This window comes from Narcine bancroftii, chromosome 2 (genome assembly GCF_036971445.1).
Source record: "Narcine bancroftii isolate sNarBan1 chromosome 2, sNarBan1.hap1, whole genome shotgun sequence".
Classification (NCBI taxonomy): Eukaryota; Metazoa; Chordata; class Chondrichthyes; order Torpediniformes; family Narcinidae; genus Narcine; species Narcine bancroftii.
The window spans coordinates 14,778,045-14,803,085 of record NC_091470.1 but is presented as its reverse complement, the minus strand read 5'-3'; the positions used below and the strand labels follow the sequence as shown (position 1 = coordinate 14,803,085).

The following is a 25,041-nucleotide window of genomic DNA, read 5'->3' as shown; positions in this document are numbered from 1 at the left end:
CAGGCAGTGATGCAACCAGCCAGAATGCTCTCCACTTGCAGGTGTTTTTTGAGATTCTTTGATGACATACCGAATCTCCTCAAAATGTGATTTGAAAAGCAAACAAATAACCTGCAGAAGCTGCAAATCTGACTAATCAAAAAAAAACACCCAGCAGGTCAGGCAATGTCCATCGAAACAGAGTTAATGTTTCAGACCTTGCAGGAGGCAAGGTTTCTGATGGAAGGAAATTATTCAGAAATATTAACCTTGTTTCCCTCTTCCACAGACCCCTGTCTCTCTCTCCCCCCCGCCCTCACACCCACTGTTACAGACCCCTCTTCTGTTTCTCTTTCTCTCTTCTGTTTTTGTGGCAAAGAGGCGTTTCTGCATCAGGGAGTTATAGTAATGAAATTTTAAAGGATTTGTATTTTTTAAATTTCGTGTTGATATTTTCTGCACCTCAGATCAAAGTGTATGAGAGCCAGTTAATCACCTTTTAACTAAGCGGCCTTGTAAGAGAGTGAAGACAACAACCTAGCCCTGAACAGCAAACTCACAAAACTAGTAATTTGTTATCAGTCATTAATAGAGGGATCAATATTGGTTTGGCTATAACTAGGTTGAGTTTAAGAATAAAATCTGCAGATGCTGGGGTCTAATACACTAAAGAAAAGTGCTGGAGAAACTGGTCATGCAGCATTAATAGGAAGGAAAAGAGTAACCAATGTTTTGGCCGAGCTCTTCGTCAGGGACATAAGAAAACCGGGAGGACCCGGGGGAGTGGGTGGGATGGTGCATTCTCCATCGTATTGAACGCCCCACATACGCTCCATCGTATTGAAGACCCCACATACCCTTGCAATACCAAAGGCGCTGGAAGAAACTCCGCCTGCATCGAGGCAGTCAATGCTTCGTGCTGATCCTCTCGTCTCGGACTGAGACTCTGCGTGACTTGCCGAGTTTCTCCAGCACATTTGTACATTGCATCCGAGCCCAGCGTCTGCAGACTTCCTCGTTTGATAATAATCCTTGCAACAGGGGACAGCCCCTCTGTTCAGGAAACCAGCTCCTCCCCCTCCCCATCTCCGCTGAATCTCTCTTTGTTCCAAAGCCTCCCCGAGCGACATCTCGGCCACCTGGACCCCCGGGGGGTGGGGGGGGGGGGGGGTCTCCCTCGTCCGGCAGGCGTGGACGCGATGGGTAGTGGATGGGAGTGAGTGCGGGGGTCGCTGCTCGCCCGCTGGGTAACGGGACCGACCTCCTGGGAGAAGCGGACACCAGAGGTAAGGAAGGTGCCTTTTGTCCCTTCATTTTCGGGTCCACGTGTCTGCACCAGGTACCCGGGGCAATTGACAGTGGCCCAGGGGAAAAAAAGGACCATTGGTGTTGAGCCCGCAGAAAAAAGAACCTCAGGACAGATTGTGATGTGCTCTGACGATCAATCTACATTTAGACCAGTTCCCAACCTTTCTCTTCCCACTTTAAGTGATCCCTCTGCCATCGGTGCTCTGTGATGAGGTGGGTGGGAAGAAAAAGTTTGAAAGCACTGTTTTAATCATCCCTCATGGACTCGTTATGTGCACGGTTTCAGATCTCCAAAGGAAATGGGCCAATGACAATTTCTCAAGCAAAATATCTTAGTAACAATTGGGTCTAGAGCAGTGATTCTCAACCTTCCCATCCCACCTTAACTCATCACAGGGCACTGATGGCAGAGGGATTACTTAAATTGGGGATGTGAGTGGAAAGAAAAAGGTTGAGGACCACTGATTTAGACAGATTAGGCAAGGAAATGGCAGGTGGAGTACAGGGTACGATCGGCTACTTTGGAAGGAATAAAGGTGGAGGCGATTTTCTAAATAGGAGTTTGGAGGTGCTGAGGGACTTGGGAGTCCAAGTGCAAGACGTCCTAAAGGTTCTAAGAGATGGTAGTGAGGAAGGCAAATGGAATACTGGCATTCATTCTAGATGACACTTTCCTTATTCTAATATATCCTAATTACAAAGTATCATCTTCCAAAGCATGAGCTGCGATCTTCCGAATTTAGATCTCTTTAATCCAATAAATCAAACTCTGTGGCTGTAACTTTATGTAGTTTTAATTCATTGATCGAACGGATCAACATTTTGCATAGCTTCGCAACAAGATTTTCATAAAGAAAAATTTCTTGTGCTCACGCTTCCTTCACATCTTGTAGAAAAAGAGCAAGCCATTGGCCTGGACAGATATTATGACCTATTACACCATAGTCACGATGAATACACTACAAACAATAGTTCTCTTCAAGAGAAAAATTAACTAAGAATCAAAAACACAAGGTTTTAACCTTTGCGTTCATTTTGAGAAGGATAGAATATGAGCACAGGATATAATGATTTTTATAAGGCATTTGACAGACCACAATTGAGTCGTTTGGGCTTATAATCTAAGGAAGGATGTGTTGGGATTGGAGAACGTCCAGAGGAAGTTTATAAGGATGATCCCCTGGAATGAAAGGGTTATCATGTAAGGAGCATTTGAAGGGTCTGGAATTATACTTGCTAGAGTCAAGGGGGGATTTCAGTGAAAGTTATTGATCACTGAAAGGCTAGGAGAGAGTGATGTGGAGAGGATGTTGGCAACAGTGGGGGAGTCCAGGCCCAGAGGGCACTGCCCCAGAATACAAACACATCCCTATAGAACGGTGATGAGGAGGAATTTCTTCACCCAGAGGGTGGTAAATCTGTGGAATTTCTTGTTGTGGACAGCTGTGGAGACTCTCATTGGGATTATTTAAGTCAGAGGTCGATAGGTTCTTGATTTGGAAGGGAATCAAGGGTTACAGGGAGAAGGCAGGAGAATGGAATCGAGAAAGATAGTAAGTCAGCCGTAATGGAATCAGAAGATGAATAATGGATCAAGGGCAGCCTTGATCGGCCCATTTGCCTAATTCTGCTCAGATGTCCCCTGGATCTGAGGGGTGCCTTCTTCACACAGAGGAGAAAGACGTGAGGGTCATGAGATCAGGGAGGGATGTGCTGGTATTCCAGGGCACACGGTTATCAAGAAGGAGGAGGTGTTGGCTCTTTGGAAGAACATTTAAGATGAACAAATCCCCAGGACCTGATGGACTCTATCCTAGGTTATTGAGAGAGGCAAGAGAAGAGATTGCTCGGGACTTGACAGAGATCTTTGATTTCTCTTTAGCCACTGGATGTTGGAGCATTGCCAACGTCATCCTTTGGGCAGCATGGTTAGCGCAACGTTATTACAGCACCAGTGACCCGGGTTCGAATCCAGCACTGACTGTAAGCAGTTTGTACGTTCTCCCCATGTCTACGTGGGTTTACCCCGAGTGCTCTGATTTCCTCCCATCGTTCAAAACGAATCTGGGGTGCAGGTCAATTCGGTGTAATTGGATGGCATGGGCTCGTGGGACGTGAGGCCCAGTTACTGTGCTGTATTTCTAAAGTCAATTTAAGATTTTTAAAAATTAAATTTTGTTGAAGAAATTACAGACAAGGAGTTTTACAAGACCGATGAGCATTGCATTAATGGTGGGGATAGGATTTGATAAGATTGTTAGATCTCCTTGAAGGACAATTATGTAACAATGCAGTTAATAATTTCACGGTCATGTTTACTGATATTAACTTTAAACAAAAGCATTCATTAATTCCCAAAATTTAAATGTCCCAATTGCCAAGGTGGGGTTTAAATTTTGCATCTTCAAATCATTAATCCAGTATAGTGTACCATGTTATGTTCTCTGGACAAGCTAATGATGGGTGGCATGGTTACCGCAACATTATTACAGTGCCAGTGACCCTGTTTCGAATCTGCCACTGTCCTTAAGGAGTTTGTAAGTTCTTCCCATGAACGCGTCTGTTTTCCCTGGGTGCTCCGGTTTCCTTCTATAAGAGCAGAAGTCGTCCATCCGACTCATTGAGTCCTCTCCGACATTCCATCATGAGCTGATCCATTCTCCCACTCAGCCCCACTGCCCTGCCTTCACCCCCATAACCTTTAATGCCCTGGCTAATCAAGAACTTATCAATTTCTACCTTAAATACAACCAATGACCTGGCCTCCACAGCCAGCCTTGGTAGCAAATTGCAGAGGTTAACCACTCTCAGGCTCCCACATTCCAGAGGGCAAACTCTGTGGCTGTAACTTTATGTAGTTTTAATTCATTGATCGAACGGATCAACATTTTGCATAGCTTCGCAACAAGATTTTCATAAAGAAAAATTTCTTTTCAGTTATAAGTGAATTGGGCTCTGTGGACTCATGGGCCAGAGGGACCTGTTACTGTGTTGTATTTCTAAATTTAAAAAAAATATTATTGATGTGCATCTTTAATGAATGACACTTCATGGGGATCCTGTCCAGAAAGTTTGGAATGTTCTTGGTTGGGAAAGGATGCTACCTAAATGCAAGCTGTCTTTTCCTTTAAAAGGCCATGTCCGACGGTGTGAGCAGAATTCAGAGCCAGCATGGAAAGTGGACTGTGTCCAGCAGTGATGAGGAAGATACAGAGCCTGTGAGAGGTTCACAAGTGTGGACACACTGGAGAGACGGAGTGTCTGACTCGGATGAAACGGTGATTGATGAAGGGGAATTAGAGGCATTGCATTTTGGCCTGCCAGAGGCATTCGCTGAGACAGACAAAAAACTTCTTCCCTCGGCCGGGCCTGTACCCCAGGGCAGTTCTGGAAACCCCATCAAAACTGAGGCTACCGGCCTCCTGGGTCGGCCCTCACCCACATCCAAGCAGTCAAGACCTTCTTCTGAATTGGGCTGGGGAGTCTCCAGCAGTGACGAGGAAACGGAGACTAAAGTGGAAGGGTGGCAGGTGAAAGAGGAGCGGGTAAAGGAGGAGTACAGTGTCCCAAGATCGAAGAAGCAGCGCCTGACAGAATTGGATCACCATTACTCTGTGGAGAAGGTGCAGGAGCCTGAGGTTCGAGCAGCTGAGGGGATGCTGGATAAATGGGATGTGCTGGCAAAAGCTCAGACTTTCGGTTTTTATCTCACCAAAGTTTCGGGCATCCCAGCTGAGAACAATGCCTGTGCGCTTCACATCAAAGGTAAGAGCTGCCCTGTGCTTCGGTTCACCTTAAGCATGGGTGCCATCTCCAGGTCTGGACAGTGGTTCAGTGGGTCAAGTTTGTCGGTGTCTCTTTCTCTCTCTCTCTCTCCCCCTTTCTCTCTCTCTCTCCCCCCCCTTTCTCTCTCTCTCTCTCTCTCTCTCCCTTTCTCTCTCTCTCTCTCTCTCTCTCTCTCTCTCTCTCTCTCTCTCTCTCCCCTCTCTCTCCCTTTCTCTCTCTCTCTCTCTCTCTCTCTCCCTTTACCATCTGGACAGATGGCATTAACATTGACTTTTCCTATTTCTGCTAACCTGCTCTTATCTTCCCCCACTTCCTCCTCCCCCCTTCTCTCTATTCACCTTAGCCATTCCTCCCTCCCCCCCGCTCGCTGCTGTCTCCTCCCTCCCTTCTCCACCTATCATCTCCTGCCTTTGTGACCACACTTTCCCCTCCCAACTGAACAATATTGTGATGTTTCTTTTCTGAAATGTTGCAGATATTTTATCACCAATCAATGGGACAATCACAGCTTCTGCCCAGGTGAGAGAACTCCATTTGCTCCGGTAGGATCATCGATGAAGAACCTTGGGTTCTTCTGTGCAGAAAGCGTAAGGTTGAGAGGAGATTGAATTGTGCTGTTTGAAATCACATGAGAGGTTTTGATCACGTAAATATAGTGAAATGTTTTGAGGCAATTCATAATCCCACTAATTAAAAGGAAGGTTTAATAACTTTCAAAAATATAGATCTTAAAGGGCTGGAATGTAGAAAAAGAGTGTGCTGTGGGTAACTACCTGCCATCTCTCTCTGACAACCTGTTCTAACAGTTGTTATTCTCTGAATAAAATATTTCTGTCAGAAACTTGTCCATTACAGCCTCTCCATGACTGATGTTCCCTAATTGTCCAATCTCCTCTGTACACCAGTCTGGGACAATTCCTTCAGTCTTCGAGAAGAGTCTAAACTTCTCCTCACAGTTATAGATACAGTGAGGAAATAGGCCCTTCGGCCCATCAAATCCACACCGACCATCAACAGCCTGTTTGCATTCATGCCACGTCCTCATCTGCTCCCCCTGCTGCCGCAACTCATCACCGCGTTGGGTTTTAGGTTGACCTGCAGGTCTTTGGCACACGGGAGGAAACAAGAGGGCCCGGAGGAAATCCACATACTTGTTCAGACTCCGTCCACTCGGCACCAGAGGGCAGGACCGAACCTGCGCCACAAGGCAGCAGATGCACCAGGTGTCTGGTCTGCCGAACCGTGCCCTTGATTCTTCAGACCATCAGACGTAGGGGCAGAGTGGACCACTAGGTCCATCGAATCTTCCCCGCCATTCCATCATGGTCAATTTACTATCCTTTCAGCCCCATTCTCCTGCCTTTTCCCCATAACCCTTGATTCCCTTCTAATCAAGGACCTATCTACCTCCATCTCAAATACACCCACTGACTCAGGGTGCTGGTGGTGACCTCCCACCCTCGAAGAAAGGCATCAGACACTCCTGACCCCAACTACACTTGGTAGTTTCTGTCTTTAAATCTTGGGCCTCTCCACGTAACAGCATGGGGGGTCCCGTCACCCAACATAGTGCATGGTTAGAAGAAGACCACCCACTCACTTGGTTGGTCAGAAACCTCACTGATGATGTTTATTGTCATGCACATTGGAGAATGTAAAAAAAAATCTTGTTGCAGCTAAACAGGTAATTTTTTTTTAAACTACAAAAGTTTACATTAAATTCATTTGCAGTTACTGCACAAAAAATGGCGTTACAATAGTACAGACAGGCTTTTGTGGTGTTGGAGCTGCGGATAATTAAGAGACTGAAGGAGCAACTGGTTTTGATGGTTTTCTTGCACAAAAGTTTCGTACAAAAGTTTCTTTAAATGACAGCAATAGACTACACAAACTATACACAGAACTACATCTAAACATACTAAATACATTCGTGATAAGCGGTAAATCTATGTCACTTGTCTGTTATGGACACTTTATAAGTTCAGATTATCACTAACCACAACACACTCAATCCTCTGGGGGGGTGGGGGAGGGCCACCATTCCCAAAACAGCCACTGTCCCCTCGGATACCATGTGCTCCCGCTCTAACACCAGATGTATCCATGAAAGAGGGCAATCAGATCGCCCTGAAACCTTGACTGCTTGTCGCCTCGATTCGTGAATATTCAGTTTGGCCAGGCCCCAGCAGCAACCCCACAAGGAGATCATCTTGGCGCCCCCACCCCCACCCCCTCCTCTCTGGGCGACCGACAACAATGGTTGTTGCTGCAGAGTAGCCCTTCCCTTGTCTTCCATGTTTCCCTCTCTGTTGCATGATGTGGGGGCCGTGGTTCTGCAGAGGTGAGGGGGAGGGGGAGGGGGAGGGACGGGGACGCGAGACTGGATATGCTGGTATCTGGATATGCTGGTATCGAGCAGACAAATTACTGCCGAAACTCACCGGACCAGGCAGCATCTGTGGAGAGATGAGATGCAGGGTCCCGATCCAAACCATCAACACTTTTTCCCTTCCACAGATGCTGCCTGACCCGCTGAGTTCATCTGTCAGTTTTACATAGAACATTATAGCAGAATACAGGCCATTCGGCCCAGAATGTTGTTCCAACCCATCCACAATCAATCTAATCTTCCCCTTCCTCAAAGTCCATAATTATTTTCCTTGCGTCCATGTGCCTTTCTGAAGATCTTTTAAATGTCCCTATTTCACCAGCCTTGACGTACGTATTAAAAAAATTTACTCTGACACCTCCCTGAACTTTCTTCTTTCACCTGAAACTGATGTCTTCTTGTATTGACCATTGCAGTCCTGGGTAAAAGGTAGTAATTGTCCATTCTAAATATGCCCCTCTTAATCTCGTACACCTCTGTTATGTCACCTCTCACCCTCCATTGTTCCAAAGAAAGATAAAAATCCAAGTTTTTCCAAATTCTTCTCAAGAAGAATTGTTCTCCAATCCAGGCAGCATCCTGGTAGGTCTCCTCTGCACGCCCTCTAAATCTTCCACATCCTCCCAACAATGAGGCTACCAGAAGAGAACACAGTGTCATTGCTTGCTTTTTTAAAAACTTTTTGTTAGGTATTTTTGGAATGTTTTTTTTTAAATACCTTTTTGATTATTTTATCTTTCAGTTCAATTATTGCTTCGATATTCCTTGGCTCATGAAACAGTACCCAGTAGAATTTAGGTGAGTGGGTTTGTCAGGAATTGGCTGGTGATTAAGTTCAAATATATTTATCATCTGATTGCACAAGTACATCCCGACGAAACATCGTTCTTCAGTCCTCAGTGTAATCTCACAAGCAGCCATAACATACACAAGGCACACGATATAGTACATATATACACATCTAAAAATAAATAAATATTGTTAATAAATAGTAGAGTCTCAGATAGTTAGTGTGAACAGTTCATTTAATCATTCAGCATTTTCACTGCCCGTGGCAAGAAGCTGTTCCTGAACCTGGTGGTGCTGGCCTTCATAAATCATAGCATAGAGTATAGGAGCTGAGAAGTGGTGCTGCAACTGTTTAAGGCATTGGTGAGGCCAGGTTTGGAGTATTGTGTTCAGTTCTGGTCTCCAAATTAATGGAAGGATACAGATAAGGTGGAGAGGGTGCAGAGAAGATTTACAAGGATGTTGCCTGGCTTACAACATCTAGAGTACAGAGAAAGATTAAGGAGACTAGGACTTTATTCATTGGAACGTAGACGGTTGAGAGGGGATTTGATAGAGGTGCTATGAAGGGAATAGATAGACTAGATGTGAGTAGACTCTTTCCCCTGAGGACAGGAGAGGTTGGAATAAGAGGGCATAAGTTAAGGGTAAGGGGGGAAAACTTTAGGAGAAATGTTAGAGGATGCTTCTTGACGCAGAGAGTGGTGTCAGAATGGAATGATCTTCCAGAGGAGATAGTTGTGGCAGGGTCCTTTCTGTCATTTAAGAGAAGGTTGGATGTGTTCATGGATATGGGGGGGGTTGAAGGGATATGGGCGGAGAGTGGGAGGGGGGGACTAGTGGAGTTGTTCGAGTGAACCGGGCAGACTCGAAGGGCTGATGTGGCCTGTTTCTGTGCTGTAAACTGTTATATAGTTCTATCTCTTTTACGATGGGAGCAACTGAAAGATGCTCTGTTCAGGGTGGAGGGGGTTCATACCACGATCCTGGTAGATCATGTCTTTGGCAGGGAGGGGATGGAAACTCCAGTGATCCTCTCGTCTGCTCTTATGGTCCTGTGGATTGATCCATTTCTCTGCAGCAACTGTACAACATCGTGACACAGCTGGCCGGGATGCTCTCAGTAGAGCTCCTGTAGAAGGTTGACATAAAGGTGGCCAGTAGCCTTGCCTGCTTCAATCTTCTTAGGAAGTGCAGATGCTGTTGCCACTTCCTGATGAGATTTTTGAATAGTAGAGGAATTAAGGGCTATGGGGGAACTGACGGATGCAGACTCCAGATCAGCCACAATCAAGCAGGACAGGCTTGATGGGCCAGATGGCCGACTCCTGCACCTATTTCTTGTGTTCACGGCACCTTGTAGAGATTTATAAAATGACGAGGAGCACGAATAAAGTCAATGTTCAATCTTTTTTCTCGGATAGGTGATTCTAGAGCTAAAGGGCATTGGATTGGGCTAAGGGGAAAGTTTTTTTAAATTTTTTTTATTTTTCACACTATGAACCATATTGACCAAAATACACATAAACATTTCCCTCTTGAATATACAGTGTCATTTTCTCCCCTTTCTCCCCCCTCCCTTCCCTCCCTCCTTCACCCCCCCTCCTCCCCACCCACTCAACGTTCAACATATACAATACATTAAACCCATTAAACAATGTCATCACACAATGAAAATAAACAAGAAATTTGTGTCTTCTACTTTTGCACATTGGGTCAGTTCATTTCGTCGTCTTCTCATTCTGTCATTTTAGGGGGTGGAGGACCACGGTAGGACTTCTCTGTTGTGTTCCATGTACGGTTCCCAAATTTGTTCGAATACTGTGATGTTATTTCTTAAATTATATGGTTTTTTTCCAATGGAATACATTTATTTATTTCCATGTACCATTGCTGTACTCTCAGACTATCTTCTAATTTCCAGGTTGACACAATACATTTTTTTGCTACAGCTAAGGCTATCATAATAAATCTTTTTTGTGCTTCATCCAAATCGAGGCCAAGTTCTTTACTTCTTATATTATTTAGAAGAAAATCTCTGGATTTTTTGGTATGTTGCTTTTTGTGATTTTATTTAATTTAAACTTTTCCACTTTTCCACTTTTATTTAAACTTTTCCACTTTCTCACATGCCCAAATTGCATGTACTATTGTTCCTGTTTCCTTCTTACAGCAAAAACATCTGTCTGATACTGTTGGGTCCCATTTATTTAACTTTTGGGGCGTGGCATATAGCCTATGTAACTAATTATACTGTATCATGTGTAACTTCGTGTTTATTGTATTTCTCATAGTTCCAGAGCATAGCTTTTCCCATGTTTCATTCTTTATCTTTATGTTTAGATCTTGTTCCCAGTTTTATTCGGGTTTACAGCTTATTTCCTCTGTGTAGCAAAAATAGTACAACTAGATCAAACTGGATTTATTCAGAAAAGATGAACAATGGACAATATCTGTCAGTTCATTAACTTAATCCATGCAGTACAAGGAAACAAGGCACCAACAGTGGTGGTTCCCTTAGACACAGAGAAAGCCTTTGACAGAGTAGAATGGAATTATTTATTCAAAGTACTACAGAGGTTCAACCTACCAGAGAAATATATTAATTGTATTAAAGCATTATATAAGGGACCATTGGCGAAGGTGACAGTAAATGGATATATATCAAACCAATTTAAATTAAGCAGGTCAACTAGGCAGGGATGTCCACTATCTCCCTCACTGATCACGTTAGCTATAGAACCCTTGGCAGAACTGATAAGAACAGAAAATAAAATAAGAGGGATAAAAATAAAAGAAAAGGAATATAAAATCAATCTATTTGCAGATGACGTCATAGTATACTTAACAGAACCAGAATTATCTAAGAAATTGAAGGAATATGAGAAGTATCGGGGTACAAGATCAACGCAAATAAAAGTGAAGCGATGCCAATGAATAATGCAATTTCACAAAGTTTAAGAAAGAATCACCGTTTAAATGGCAAACACAAGCAATCCGATACCTAGGTATTCAACTAAACTAGGCCATCTATACAAATTAAATTATCAGCCATTAATGAAGAAATTACAAGATGACTTAGAACATTGGAAAGATTTACCACTAACACTGATAGGAAGGGTAAATTGCATTAAAATGACTATCTTCCCAAGGATACAATACCTATTTCAATCATTACCAATTCACCTAACAGAGAAATTCTTCAAGGAGCTAAAGAAAATAATAAGGAAATTCTAATGGAAAGGGGGAAACCGAGGATAGCGCTAGATAAATTAACAAAATGGTACAAACAAGGGGGCTTACAGCTACCAAACTTTAAGAATGATTATAGAGCAGCACAATTAAGATACCTATCAGATTTTTATCAAACAAGGGAAAAACCAAATTAGAGCTAGATAAAATAGGGGAGAAGGTACCTGAACATATACTATATAAATGGGATGAAAAACTGGTGCAACATAGGAACTCACCAGTACTGCACCATCTGCTCAACATTTGGAAGAAGATTCACGAAGAAAGGAAAAAAACAAATGATCAACTACCAAAATTAATATTGATGCAAAATCAACTAATCCCTTTCACAATAGATAACCTTTCCTTTAGAGAATGGGAGAGAAAAGGGATCAAAAGAATAGAAAATTGTTTTTCGGGAAATAAATTATTATCTTTTGAACAAATGAAGGACAAATATAGTATAACTCACGATACAATGTTTGCATACCACCAACTGAAAACCTACTTGAAGGACAAATTGGGAAGCAGGCTGAGGTTACCAGATGGAAGCAATTTTGAATATCTGATTACAGACACAATGATAATTAAAAGATTTATAACAAACATGTACATCAAGCTGCAAGAGAAAGAGGGGAAAGAGTTGAGGGAACTTTTTCACTCGGAGGGTAGTCTGTATCTGGAATGAGCTACCAGAGGAACGTATACAAGTGCGCATGATCACAACATTCAATGGGTGCCTGAACAGATCTATGGGGAGGAAGGGTTTAGACGGATACGAACCTAATGCGAGAAAATAAGACTAGCCAGGAATATGAATGTGGTTTCCATGGGAAAGTTGGGGGAGAATGGCCTCTTTGATAGCCCCTCTTACCCTGCAACACCTCTGGGCCAGGCTGGGCTCTGTGCCTCTTCAGAGGGACTCAACCTTGCAACCTGAGACAGAGTTGTGTGGTGACCCACACCGAGGAGGAACCTGACAAATGTCTCGACGTTGGTCATCCCTTACCTCCCAAGGATGCCACATGACCTGCCGAATATCTCCAGCACTTTTGCATCTGGATCTTGACCCCAGTGCCTGCAGGCTTTCTTGTGTAACTGTGATGTTTGACAGCAGGAAAACCCCATTCCCTCACCTTCACTCTCCCATTACAGGACCAAACCCCTGCTGATTGTCCATGGTGAGCAGCGCCAGGCCAAAATACAACTGCACGAGGATGCACATCCCTACCCCAACGTCCGCCTCTGTCAGGTAAGGGACTGAGTGGAATGGGGTGGGTGCAGTCTAGCAGAAACTCCATCCTTCCTACTATAGAGAAACGCCTTGATTCTCAAAACCATCGTCCTTTCATTTCAATCCTGCACCGGCCTCGCTACCCACCTCCTTCTGAAACCCTCTCCTGCTGACGCACAACTCCCCCATATCCTCTTTCGACGCTGACCTCCTGTGCTGTCTATGTGGAGTTCTTCCTGCTCACCGTTTCCTCCCACGCCGCCAAGATGTACAGATTGATTGGCGAGTTGTCAAGTTTATGGTCGTGTGCCGAAGTTCATTAAGGAAGGATGTTTCCTTATGAGCATTCCAGCCAAACATCCCATACATAGTACAGCAGGTAAAACACTGTGCAGAAGCACAGAGTTACAAAGAGATATCAGTTGGTACAGAGCAATGGTGACATGATTTTACTGGTGTGAGGGTCATTCAGGAGTCTGATAAATGTGGGAATGCAGGTGTCGTTGAATTTGATGGTGCGTGTTCTCACACTTGTGAATTTCCCCAGCGGGAGAGAAGAAATACTGCCTTGCCTGCAGGAGAAAGAATTTTGGTGTAATATGCGATGTCATGCATGTATTCCGGGAATAAACCTGAACTTTGACTCTGAGAGGGTGGTCAGGGTGGGACACGTGCCCATTAACTGCTTTTCCAAGGCCTGGGAACATAGCTAGAGGAAGGGCAGATGCAGTTGGCCACTGCAAATTGCCCCTGGTGTGTTGGCGAGTGGTAGAATCCAGGAGGAGATAAGGGGACGTGGACTGAATAAAACTGGATTAGTGGTTGATGGTTGCCACCGACAGGATGGGCCAAAGGGTCTGTTTGGCTCTCTCTGTGATCCTGCACTTCTCCAATTCTCCCCTCTTCAATGCACATAATGTTCAAAATGTGCCGGGGTGGGGGCTTTGTAGATTAATAGGGTGCAATTGGGTGGCACGGGCTTGTGGGCCGTAAGGGCCTGTTACTGTGCCATATGCCTAAATTTAAATTAAATTTACATAACTCCTGCCAAGATCCTATGCTGGAATTCCCTCCCCAAAATCTCTCCTTGTCTGTCGAGCATTCCTTCTGAATGCCTGACCCCGTCTGTGACAGATTACAGGCTGAACTTTTTGTAGACCCATCGTTCAGTGTGTGTCGGCAGACTTGCAAGGGGTTTGGGTCGGAGTTGCCCAAAATGTGGATATATTTCTTCCCTGACTTCCATGGGTTTCCTTACAGAAAACACAGATGGGGAGTATGTACGAAAGGCCATGCCCATCTCCCATAGCTTTATCACACTGATTCTTAAAGGTTCCTATTCTCTCTCTAGTTACGCTTTTGCCCATAATATACCTTTTTTAGAATCTCTTGGGATTCTCCTTTACCTTCTCTGCCAAGGATCCCTTGTGTCTCCCTTTTAGTTTAGCGATACTGCACAGTAACAGGGCTACACCACCCAATTACACTCAGGTTAATTAACCTACAAACCTGGATTCCTAACCAATCTGACAATACAAATGGTGAAAATACATCCAGTTATCTCCTGCCCCCAAGCTACATTTTCCCCATCGCTCTCAGTATCAAACACTCACTTTCTCCGCCAGAGGGCAGTCTTGTCTGCTTGTGAGTGGCAGTCATCGAATGCTTGTCACCGTGGGGGCCCAGGCTTACCCTTGTGGTCACAGAGGGTGAAACACACGCACTCCATTTCTGCCTTTGACAGAATAAATGCAGGCAGGCTTTTCCCCACTAAGGGTTGGCGAGATAAAATCCAGGGGAAATGAAAGGGGAAAAGTTTAAAGGTAACATGAGGGGGGGACTTCTTCACACAGAGTGGTGGGAGGGTGGAACGAGCTGCCAGTTGAAGGCAGGTACATGGATGGGAGGATATGAAGGGATATGGACTGGGTGCAGGTCAGTGGGATGGCAGAATAATAATTCAGCTGAAGTAAAATGAGCCCGCATTTACTTCAGCTGAATTACATGAACGGGAGGAGTACGGAAAGATCTGGTCCAAGTGCAGTGGGACAAGGCGGAAAATAGTTTGGCACGTCTGTTTCTGTGCTGCAGTGTTCTGTGGTTCTAACATTATAGGTCTGGCTCCATCCCCAAGTGCTCATGAATTTGCAAATAGTTTTGCTTTATAAAATAATCATCTTCTTGTTGAAAATCTGTCCTTTCTCTGCAACTCCTGTGGATGATCAGTGTCGATCCTCAATCCAGGTTCTGGGTGAGGAATGAAGGACTCAGACCTTTCCCTTTCTTAGATACTCAGGCCTGTGGGAGGTTTGTTGTCTCCATAGATGATTGAGGACCTCCCCGAACATAATGTGCATGGGTTTAAATTCTCCAAACCTATCTGACATCAACCAATCTCAGAAAAGTCAACCTCCTAAGTGACGAACATTATCCTATCAGCATTAATTTATGCAATGTCCAATCACACAGATGTGTCCTCCCCAAATCCTTGTAGGTCTCATGATTCCAAAGAGATGTTGAAAATTGATCTGCCAGGCAGTCATTATCCATCCGGCTACACACATGTCCTTGGTCAGGGCTAGTGGAATTTCAGCTTGGCATATCCTGGGCAACCCCCCCCCCTTCATTGTCCTTGGGCATCTGCAACCATCCATGTATTAATATTTCATCGTAATGAATGTGTTGATGTATTTGTATTAATCAACATCAACCTAAACTAGAAAGACCCTTCTGCAATCCCTCCACCTCTGCATTTCCCCCAGTTCTGTTTACCTCGTGCCTCTCAAACTTCAATTGCTCCTTCATTGCTGGACTCTAGAACCATGGAACAATAGACCACAAAAACAGGTTCTTCAGCCCTTCTCGTCCGTATCAAACTATTATTCTCCTTTGTCCCATTGACCTTCACCCCGACCTTAGCCCTCATATCCCTCCAATCCATGTACCTGTCAAAATTCTTCTTAAAAATTAAAATTGAGCCCGCATTCACCACTTGGCGGCTCATTCCACACCGCCACCACTCTGTGTGAAGAAGTTACGCCTAATGTTCCCTCTAAACCTTTCCCCTTTCAACCTTAATTCATGTCCTCTGGTTGGTATCTCACCTAGCCTGAGTGGAAAGAGCCTAGAACTCTCAATTTTAAATCTCCCCTCATTCTTTTACGCTCCAGGGAATAAAGTCCTAAACTGTTTAACCTTTCCCTCTTACTCAGTTCCTGAAATCTGGACAACATCCTAGTAAATGTTTTCTGAACTCTTTTTATCTTATTGATACCCTTCTTGTAGTTTGGTGACCAAAACACACACACACACACAATGCTCCAAATTTGGCCTCACCAATGTCTTGTACAACCTTACCATAACAACTCAACTCCTATACTCAATACTTTGATTTATGAAGGCCAATGTTCCCAAAGCTCTCTTTACAACCTTGTCTGCCTGTGACGCCACTTTCAGGGAATTATGTATCTATATTCCTAGATCCCTCTGGAATTTGAAACTATACCCCTTCCCCCCACCCCCCAAACAAAAACTTCCCTACCCTTTCTCTCCATTGCTATTGGCCCTTTTTTGTGTCTTTGGGGGATATTGGCTGTCAGAGCTTCAGGGGTGGGGGGGGGGTGGTGGTGCGATCACATGATTCACAGCATGAGGTGCTATGTAAATTCAGGTGGTGGGGGTTATCGTGTTGGGGAACCTTGAGAAATCTGGGATGGAGGAGCAGGAGTTAGAGGACCCATCCCTGGAGGTGGTAATGAGGGTAACCTGTCCACTCTCTCTCAGTGGCAGCGCTACCACACCAAGGTAGAATGAAGCTGCATTTCTATGACACCTTTCATTATCTCCTGACCAACTTTGAAGTGGTATTTTGTGCCCAGTAAGATTCTACAACTCCTTAGATGCTGCCTGATCTGTTTTTTAAAATTTAGACATGCAGCATGATAACAGGCCATTCCAGCCCATGAGTCTGTCCTGCCCAATTTACATCCAATTAACCTAACCGCACCCCCCCCCCCATATTTTGAAGGAAAGCAAAGCTCCTGGGGAAAACCCATGCAGACTCAGGTAGAGCGTACAAACTCCTTCCAATCAGCGCAGGATTTGAACCCCGGTTCCCATCACTGGCGCTGTAACTACACCAACCGTGCAGCCCGAAATTTTAAATTTTACAGCAGGGTTACAGGCCATGTTTGCCCACCTGCCTGTGCCACCCATTTACACCCAATTGGCCTACACCCCCTGTAGGGTTTTTTTTGGGAGGCTGGGAGCCCCTGGGGAAAAATACAGACACTAGGAGAACGTATAAACTCCTTACAGACAGCGCCGGATTCGAACCCAGGTCCCACTCGCTGAGCCAGTATTGCACTAGCCACGAGGCCAACCGTGCTGCCCTGTTTCTCTTATCTCTCTTCATCTCGGCACAAGAAGGAAAAGGCAGCGAGAGGGGAGGATGGAGGGAGGGGAATGAGGTGGATGCAGGTGAGAGGGGAGAAGAGAATGAATCTGAGGAGTAATCCGGGGAGAGGGTAGGAGAAACAGCAGGTGCCACAGAGTCCATAGGAAAGATACATAACCAGTGTATCTTGAGCCTTTCGTCAGGGTAGGAGTTGGTTATGTATCTTTACCTCCTGTGGACATTGTGGGTCAGGCTGAGTTCTTCCAGCCTTTCTGTCCAATTACGTGGTACAAGCAAAGAACAGACAAGCACCAGGTTGGGGGGGGGGGTGGGGGGGAGACAGGGATGGAGCACAGGCCATCAGGCAAGAGGCTGCAGATGGGCCTGGACAGGAGGGAAGGGTAAAAAGCTGAGAATTGATCGGGGTGAGGGGAGGAAAAGGAGGCAGAGGGAGAGATGGGGCTGGGCACTGGAGACGGGATAGGGGAAGGAGAGAGAGAGTTTGGAGGTGGGGGGAGCAGTTGCTACAGATCAGAGAGAAAAATGTTAATGCCATCAGGTTGGAGGGTGCCCAGACGGAATACAAGGTGTTCTTCCAATTTAAGGGTGGTCTCATTTGGGCGGTGCATGAGACCATGGACAGGCATGTTGGCATAGGAATAGGACAAGGGGAAAGGGTAGCTCTGATAGATAAAGGAAAGGACTGTGGTGAAGAGCTGGAGGAAAGGAGGCAGAGGGAGAACCAGCTTTTCTCTTCTACTCTCCCACCTCTTCCCTGTTAGCCTGTGCTCCTCCCCCTGCCCCTCCTCCCTCCTCCACCCCTCCTTTTTATCCCAGTGTCTTCCCTTTTATTTTCTTTACCCAACGAAGGGCCCAGGCCCGCAACACTGGTCACCCTTTACCGCCTATGGGTGCTGCGTGACCTGCTGAGTTTCTCCACCACGTCTGTGTACTTGTGGGTGAGTAGGTTAATTGGCTGCATTAAGTAGACCCTAGTGCGTGGGTTAAAGGCAAAAGAGGAACCGAGGCAGGGAGAGTGTCGGAGGGGGGCAGAGATGGGGCTGTGGCACGAAGACAAGCAATGGGCCTTATCACCTGTGGCTATGGTACTGCAAGGTGCAATTCAAGAGTTTGTGGTCATTGATAATTTGATAGGTGTGTCAAGGTGTTTTTGTTTTTTAAATGTTTTCAGGCGAAGTTGGAAATAGCCTACGGGACACATCACACGTGAGTAGGAACCTTCTTGCTGGATCGTGGGTTTCCATGGTGACGGTCTTTCCCATGATATCTGGGTTGATGCAATTGTGTGTCCTGGAAGCTTTGACTAATTCATGGACTCTAGAATAGATGGGGCAGGAGAGGCCATTCCACCCTTTAAGCCTGTACCACCATACGATTACAATACGATCATGTGACCTCGGTATTTCCCCCTTGATTCCTTTAGCCTTAAGGGCCACATCCAACTCTATTTTGAATAGATCGAAAGGACTGGCCTCAACTTTCTGCTGGAAATAATAAAGGATGTAGGCCATTCAGCTCTAGCCTATCCCATCATTTAATTTCACAGCTGATTCCTAACCTATGATTCCACAAACTATACTGATCCCAACTTTGAGCACCCACAATATTCTGGGGTAGAAAATTCCTGCTATTTTCTATCTTGACAGAGAAGAAATCCCTCCACTTCTCCCTATCCGAACTCAAAGTGTCTGGCCCTTTCTCAATTTGGACTCAAAGACCAGTCTGTCTAGCATCAATCTGCTCTCAGTCCCTATATAAATCTCAATGTAACACCACTGTCTTCCAAATCCAGATCTAGTTTCCCTTCTCCAAATTCCCCTTCTCCTCCCTTTCTCCCTGCTCGCCATTGAAATCCAGTGGACATGGGGGAGCAGGCCCTTTGGCCCACAATCTTTGTGCTAACCACTGCCTGAATTGAAATGGCAGGCCAGCCTTCCTGTAGTCTCTAGGCCCTCCTTTCCCCACCCATTTTGGACTCATGGGCCAAAATGGCCTGATACAGTGCTCTATGTCTAAACTCTGCCCAACTCCCTCTTAAAAGGGAATGTTCAAATTGAATCACTGACGTGCGGTGATAGAGTCAAAAGTTCCTCAATCTCTGTTGTAATGGCAAAGAAAAGCAAAAATGTTCTTGAGCCCTGGTTCATTCCTCAAATATAACATAACTTGTCACTTAATCTAATCATTGTTAAGAGGATTCTGGACAGGTACTTGTATCTTATATGAGTATGGCATAGATAGAGGGATATGGAATTGATGCAGGCAGGTACACCAGTGGGGTGGCACAGTTAGTGTAGCAATTAGCGCAACGCCATTACTGCGCCAGCGATCGGGACAGGAGTTCGAATCCCACGCTGCCTGTAATGATTTTGTATGTTCTCCCTGTGTCTACATCGGTTTCCTCCAGAAGCTCCAGTTTTCTCCTGCTGTACCAGGGTATAATTAGGCAGCATGGCCCCTGGGCTGAAATGGCCCCGTATGTCTAAATTTTAAAAAATGAATATAATCATAGACTGCACCTACGGCACAAAGCTCGACTGCAAGTCGCCTTTTTGCCCTAGGGCAACCATGAATATTTATGATCTAATGTATTGTTCCTATCAGTAGAAGCCGATTCTGGCCATTTAAACCTGTGCCTCCCAATTTCATTCAAATTGACCTGGAGGCTGGGAGGAAACTGGAGCACCCAGAAGAAACCCACACCGACACGGGGAGAATGCACAAACAACTCCGGATTCAAAACCCGGGTTGCTGGCATTGTAACAGTATCGCGTCAACCATTGCGTTAAACCTGCCGCCCAGTTTAATTCAATTGGTCGAACATTATAGGTTTTACTTCACGAATCCCTGTTCAGCTGCAGCAAGCGTACAGTGTGAATGACGATCATTAATCTAGATAGGCGTGATGTTTGACATGTATATGCTGTACAGCTCTGACATTATTGTCCCATTGCTGCCTTCAATTTTTTGGTGTGTGTAAATTAACCATTGTTGCTTCTATATTACAACAGTACAGTGGAAGTGGTGTTGAGTTGTTTGAGGTTGTGAAAGAAACTATAGAAATTTAGGAATTTATTCCTTTCTGAAACTTGCTATTCCCTAGGCAGAAATAAAGAAAGGATCTCACTCTCTCAAGACAAGTGTTCTAGAGCGTGGAGTACTTCACTTTCTCTCTCTTCTTGACTTGCCTGCAGAAAAATGATGCTGATTTTATACGAAGAAGGCTTTCGAGTTGTGATCCACACTTCCAACTTGATCCACGATGATTGGCACCAGAAAACTCAGGGGTAAGATCAAGCTGCAGGACGAGGGGGAGGACACCAGAAATGTTGGAGGTGGGGGGGGATTGCTACTGAGGAATCAAGGGCCAGCAGGAGAAACAATCTCAGGGTTGAATGTGATGGCCATGAACTTTGAGGGGGAAGGATTGGCCTCCAAGAGCACTGGACCGATAGCGAGTGTTTACTTTAGGGAATGAAATTGGCAGTCTAATTAAGGCAATGCATCAAAACCAGACAGCAAGTGTAGAACTCTACAAAAACTATGAATGGAATAGATGAGATCGAGGCAAGGAGATTGCTTCCACTGGCAGGTGGTGGGGTGGGTGGGGGGGTGTGGAGAAACAGCCTCAAGATTCAAGGGAGTAGATTTAGGACAGAGAAGAGGAAAAACTGCTTCTCCCTGATCTTGTAATCCATTACCCTAGACTATCCTCTCTTAAATAAGGGAGCTGATGTCGTGCCTGGTACTCTAGGAGTGGTCTCACTGAGTTATTTAACCACCCACCCCTCTTTTTCTTTAATTCAAACCGCTCCCCATACGATGTCTGGGTCTTGCCCTGGTATCCTTGGATGTCAACCCAATCCTTCCCAAGATTTTTTTCCCCCATGTGTCAACCTACCATGGATCCCCCAGGATACATCACTGTTGTCTTCCTGTGGGATCAGGTTGTGCCTGGTCTATCCCGCATTCCAACTGAGGTGACACCAGAAATGGTAACCAGTGTTTGAGTGCGCACCCTGAAGGTCAGTAAAAGAGGGTCTTTCTCCTTCTCCAATCCTCATGTTTTTCTCCTTGGTTGTTGCTAGGATCTGGCTGAGTCCTCTGTATCCACGGTTACCGGAAGGGATTCCAGAAATGGCCGGGGAATCTGCCACAAGCTTTAAACGAGACCTGATCGATTACCTGGCATCTTATCGGTCAGTGGGGCTGAATGAGTGGATTGATCACGTGAAGCTGCACGACCTATCGTCAACCAGGTAAATCCCCTCCCCCTCCTCCCGGAAAGTAAATGAAAGTCTGCAGATACTGGGGTCGAGTCGATACACAAACATGCTGGAGAAACTCAGCAGGCTATGCAGCGACCACAGGAAGTAAAAGGCAGTCGATGTTTCGGGTCCTGAGCCCTTTAACAATGACATTCAGTGGGAGCGTTTCTTAAATTGGGGTCAAATAATTATTGAGGACCTCGACCATCCAGCACACAATATCTGTGACCGGAGTTAGAGGAGCATCAAAATCAGGAGTTCCAGGCTAGAAAATAGCTCCTTCCCACAGGCTGTTAGAATGAAAAGTATCCTGTAACTGAATGAATCATCCCAAAATATTTAAATATTTTCTAAAAACTATATCTGCATCTATATATCTGCTGTGTATGTGAGTGCACCGCAGTCCGGAGAAACACTGTTTCATCCAATTGTACATATACAGTCAGAAGATTATAGATGACACTTTCCTTATTCTAATATATCCTCATTTCAAGTGTCATCTTCCAAAGCATGAGCTGCGATATCCCAAATTTCTATCTCTTTAATCCAATGAATCAAACTCTGTGGCTGTTACTTTATGTAGTTTTAATTCGTTGATAGAACAGATAAACATTTTGCATAGCTTCGCAACAAGACTTTCATAATGGTGAATAACAAAGCATTTACTGTATGATAGAGGTAAAAAAAGATATATAGAGATATAAAATGTATACGAAGATGCAAATGATATAAAAAGCCTTTAAAGAGATACAAAAATTTAAAGAAAAATTTCTCGTGCTCACACTTCCTTCACATCTTGTAGAATGAGAGCAGTTAGCCTGGGTGGATATTACATCTTAGTCACTAGGGTAACACTACAAACAATAGTTCTCTTAAAGAGATAGACGCAAAATTAACTAAGAAGTGAAAACGATGATAATAAACTTGAATATAATAAACTTGATGATAATAAACTTGAACATCTTCAGGAATGTCGAAAATCAAGCTAGTCGCCTGAATAAAAAGAGGAGGGTAACAGGCAAGTGGTCGATATGGGTAGGAGGGTAGAAGGAATGTGATAGGGTTGTTTACCTGTTCTCCCACCTCCTCTCACAAAGGGGACTTAAACTGTGGGTGGAAATGTTATGAGGTAGCGGTTCTTCTGAGGAACTGTGGGCCAGTAATAATGGAACAGGTTGGAAGGTATTACCAACCTGTTCTAGCTTCAGAAACAGCTGGTCAAACCCAGACAAATTAAATTGAACTGTGTACAACATGTGTAACGAGATCCGATGAAAAGCTTTGTGCTTTCCTGGTATGTCAACCTGTGGATAAGAGAACAATGATAAAATAGAAGTGTAGTGTGTGATGTTATATCGAGTCAAAGAGGGCAGGATATAAGGAAAAGTGCAGTTCAAACTAGTGCAAGGGCATCATGTTTTGTTTGTGTGAGGCCCATTTAAGAATCTGATAACAGCAGGAAAGAAACTCCTTGAATCTGGAGGTTCCTATCTTTAAACTTGTCCAGTTGCAGGTCAATGGATGAGGCACAGTAATTGTTGCACACGGTCTAGATGGGCCGAAAGACACGTCTCTGTGCTGCCATGTTCCATGGCCCTAAGCTTCTGTCTAACAAAAGGGGGCGGAATAAAGTGTGGCTGGAATGGGATGGATCCTTCGATATGTTGGAAGCTCACACAGCACTGACATGTTGTCTGGATCAAGGAGTGTTCAAATAGGGTAGATATGGCCATGAGTCACAGAAACATAGAAACATAGAAGATAGGAGCAGGAGTAGGTCATTCGACCCTTCGAGCCTGCTTCGCCATTCAACGAGATCATGGCTGATCTTAAAGTTCAGTACCCCGTCCCCGCCTTCTCTCCGTAACCTTTAATACCCTTATACTGAAGAAATAGATCTAATTCCCTCTTAAATAGATTTAATGAACCTGCCTCTACTGCCCTCTGTGGCAATGAATTCCACAGATTCACCACCCTCTGGGTCAAGAAATTCCTCCTCATCTCGGTCCTAAATGGTTTGCCTATTATCCTCAAACCATGGCCCCGGGTTCTGGATTTTCCCATCCTTGGAAACATCCCATCTGCATCCATTCTGTCCAGTCCTGCCAGAATTTTATAGGTCTCTATGAGATCCCCTCTCAATCTTCTAAACTCCAGCGAGTACAATCCTAATTTGTGCAATCTTTCCTCCTAAGTCATTCCTGCCATTCCAGGTATCAGCCTGGTGAATCGCCTCTGCACTCCCTCCATTGCAAGAACATCCTTCCTTAGATAAGGTGACCAAAACTGCACACAATACTCCAGGTGGGGTCTCACCAAGGCCCTGTACAGCTGCAGTAAGGTATCCTTGTTCCTAGACTCAAGCCCTCTTGATATGAAGGCCAACATACCATTTGCCTTTTTAACCGCCTGCTGTACCTGCATGCTCGCCTTCAGAGACTGATGTACAAGTACCCCTAGGTCTCTCTGCACTTCCCCATCTCTTAATCTATTGCCATTCAAATAGTAATCTGCCCTCCGGTTTGTATTACCAAAGTGGATAACCTCACATTGATCAACATTGTAGTGCATTTGCCATGTATCTGCCCAGTCCCTCAATTTAACCAAATCACACTGGAGCTTCCTGACCCCCCTCTTCCGTGCACACAACCCCTCCTAGCTTAGTGTCATCTGCAAATTTGGAGATATTCCATCCAATCCCCTCATCCAGATCATTAATGTAAATTGTGAACAGCTGGGGTCCCAGTACAGATCCCTGTGGCACCCCACTGGTCTCCGCCTGCCACTCAGAAAACGAGCCATTTATCCCAACTCTCTGTCTTCTACCTGCCAGCCAGTTCTTAATCCACATCAATACTTTGCCCCCAATCCCATGAGCCTTGATTTTGGAAGCCAGTCGTTTATGCGGGACCTTATCGAAGGCATGCGGGACCTTATCGAAGGTCATCAGATTCTTGGGTCCCCTCTTGGTTCCCCAGCACCAATGGATGGGGGTTTAGTCTAGGAAAGTGCCACTGGGGTAAAATGTCAACGGTGATCTGATTGGGCGGTAAGGTCGGCATGAGACCAAATGGTTTTCTCATGTTTTTATTTCAAATGTCTTCCAGGAAAGTCATTAAATTGGTTTGGGATTTACAGGGAATATTTACATTTAATTTTTTTTTAATATAGACATACAGCACGGTAACAGGCCCTTTCAGCCCACAAACCCATGCTGTCCAATTGGTACATTTTGAAGGGAGGGAGGAAACCAGAGCCCTCGGGGAAAACATACCAACTCCTTACAGACAGCGCAGGATTCGAACCCTGGTCCCAATGGCTGGTGTTGTAACAGCGTGGCACTAACCGTGCCGCCATGCAACTATTTACAATGGTCCTGGTGAGGGGGAGGAACTGCCGGCTGAGACACTAGTGGGACTCCCTGGTGCCTGGCATTCTGTTTTTGGGTTAACCGAGGCCCCATCTAGCTCACAGGTGGACGGTAAATTGGGAGCAGAGGCAGTATGCCGATGTCCTGTTTGATATTTATCCCCATAAAGCTAAAGCTCATGATTGAATCCATCTAACTGTATCTATCTCCATAGATGCTGCCTGATCTGTGTTTTATTTCTCTTGATCAAGCCATTATGGCATTCCGATG

The 25,041-nt window shown here is 45.0% G+C and overlaps 1 protein-coding gene across 6 annotated transcripts in view; it reads left to right on the top strand.

Moving 5' to 3' along the window:
- The window catches only part of tdp1 (tyrosyl-DNA phosphodiesterase 1), an 83,768-nt gene that overhangs the window by 1,814 nt on the left and 56,913 nt on the right, over positions 1-25,041 (top strand). For 3 of the 6 annotated variants that reach the window (XM_069915913.1, XM_069915907.1, XM_069915912.1), the window contains exons 2-8: positions 4,422-5,052; positions 5,549-5,592; positions 8,205-8,260; positions 12,638-12,734; positions 18,305-18,339; positions 20,328-20,420; positions 21,222-21,392. In XM_069915913.1, coding sequence (XP_069772014.1) covers positions 4,425-5,052; positions 5,549-5,592; positions 8,205-8,260; positions 12,638-12,734; positions 18,305-18,339; positions 20,328-20,420; positions 21,222-21,392 — 1,124 coding nt within the window. In that variant the 5' untranslated portion in view covers positions 4,422-4,424. Of the gene's footprint in view, positions 1-1,244; positions 1,266-3,169; positions 3,271-4,421; positions 5,053-5,548; positions 5,593-8,204; positions 8,261-12,637; positions 12,735-18,304; positions 18,340-20,327; positions 20,421-21,221; positions 21,393-25,041 lie in introns of those variants that run through there. The other 3 variants (XM_069915910.1, XM_069915908.1, XM_069915911.1) reach the window with 3 other exon arrangements.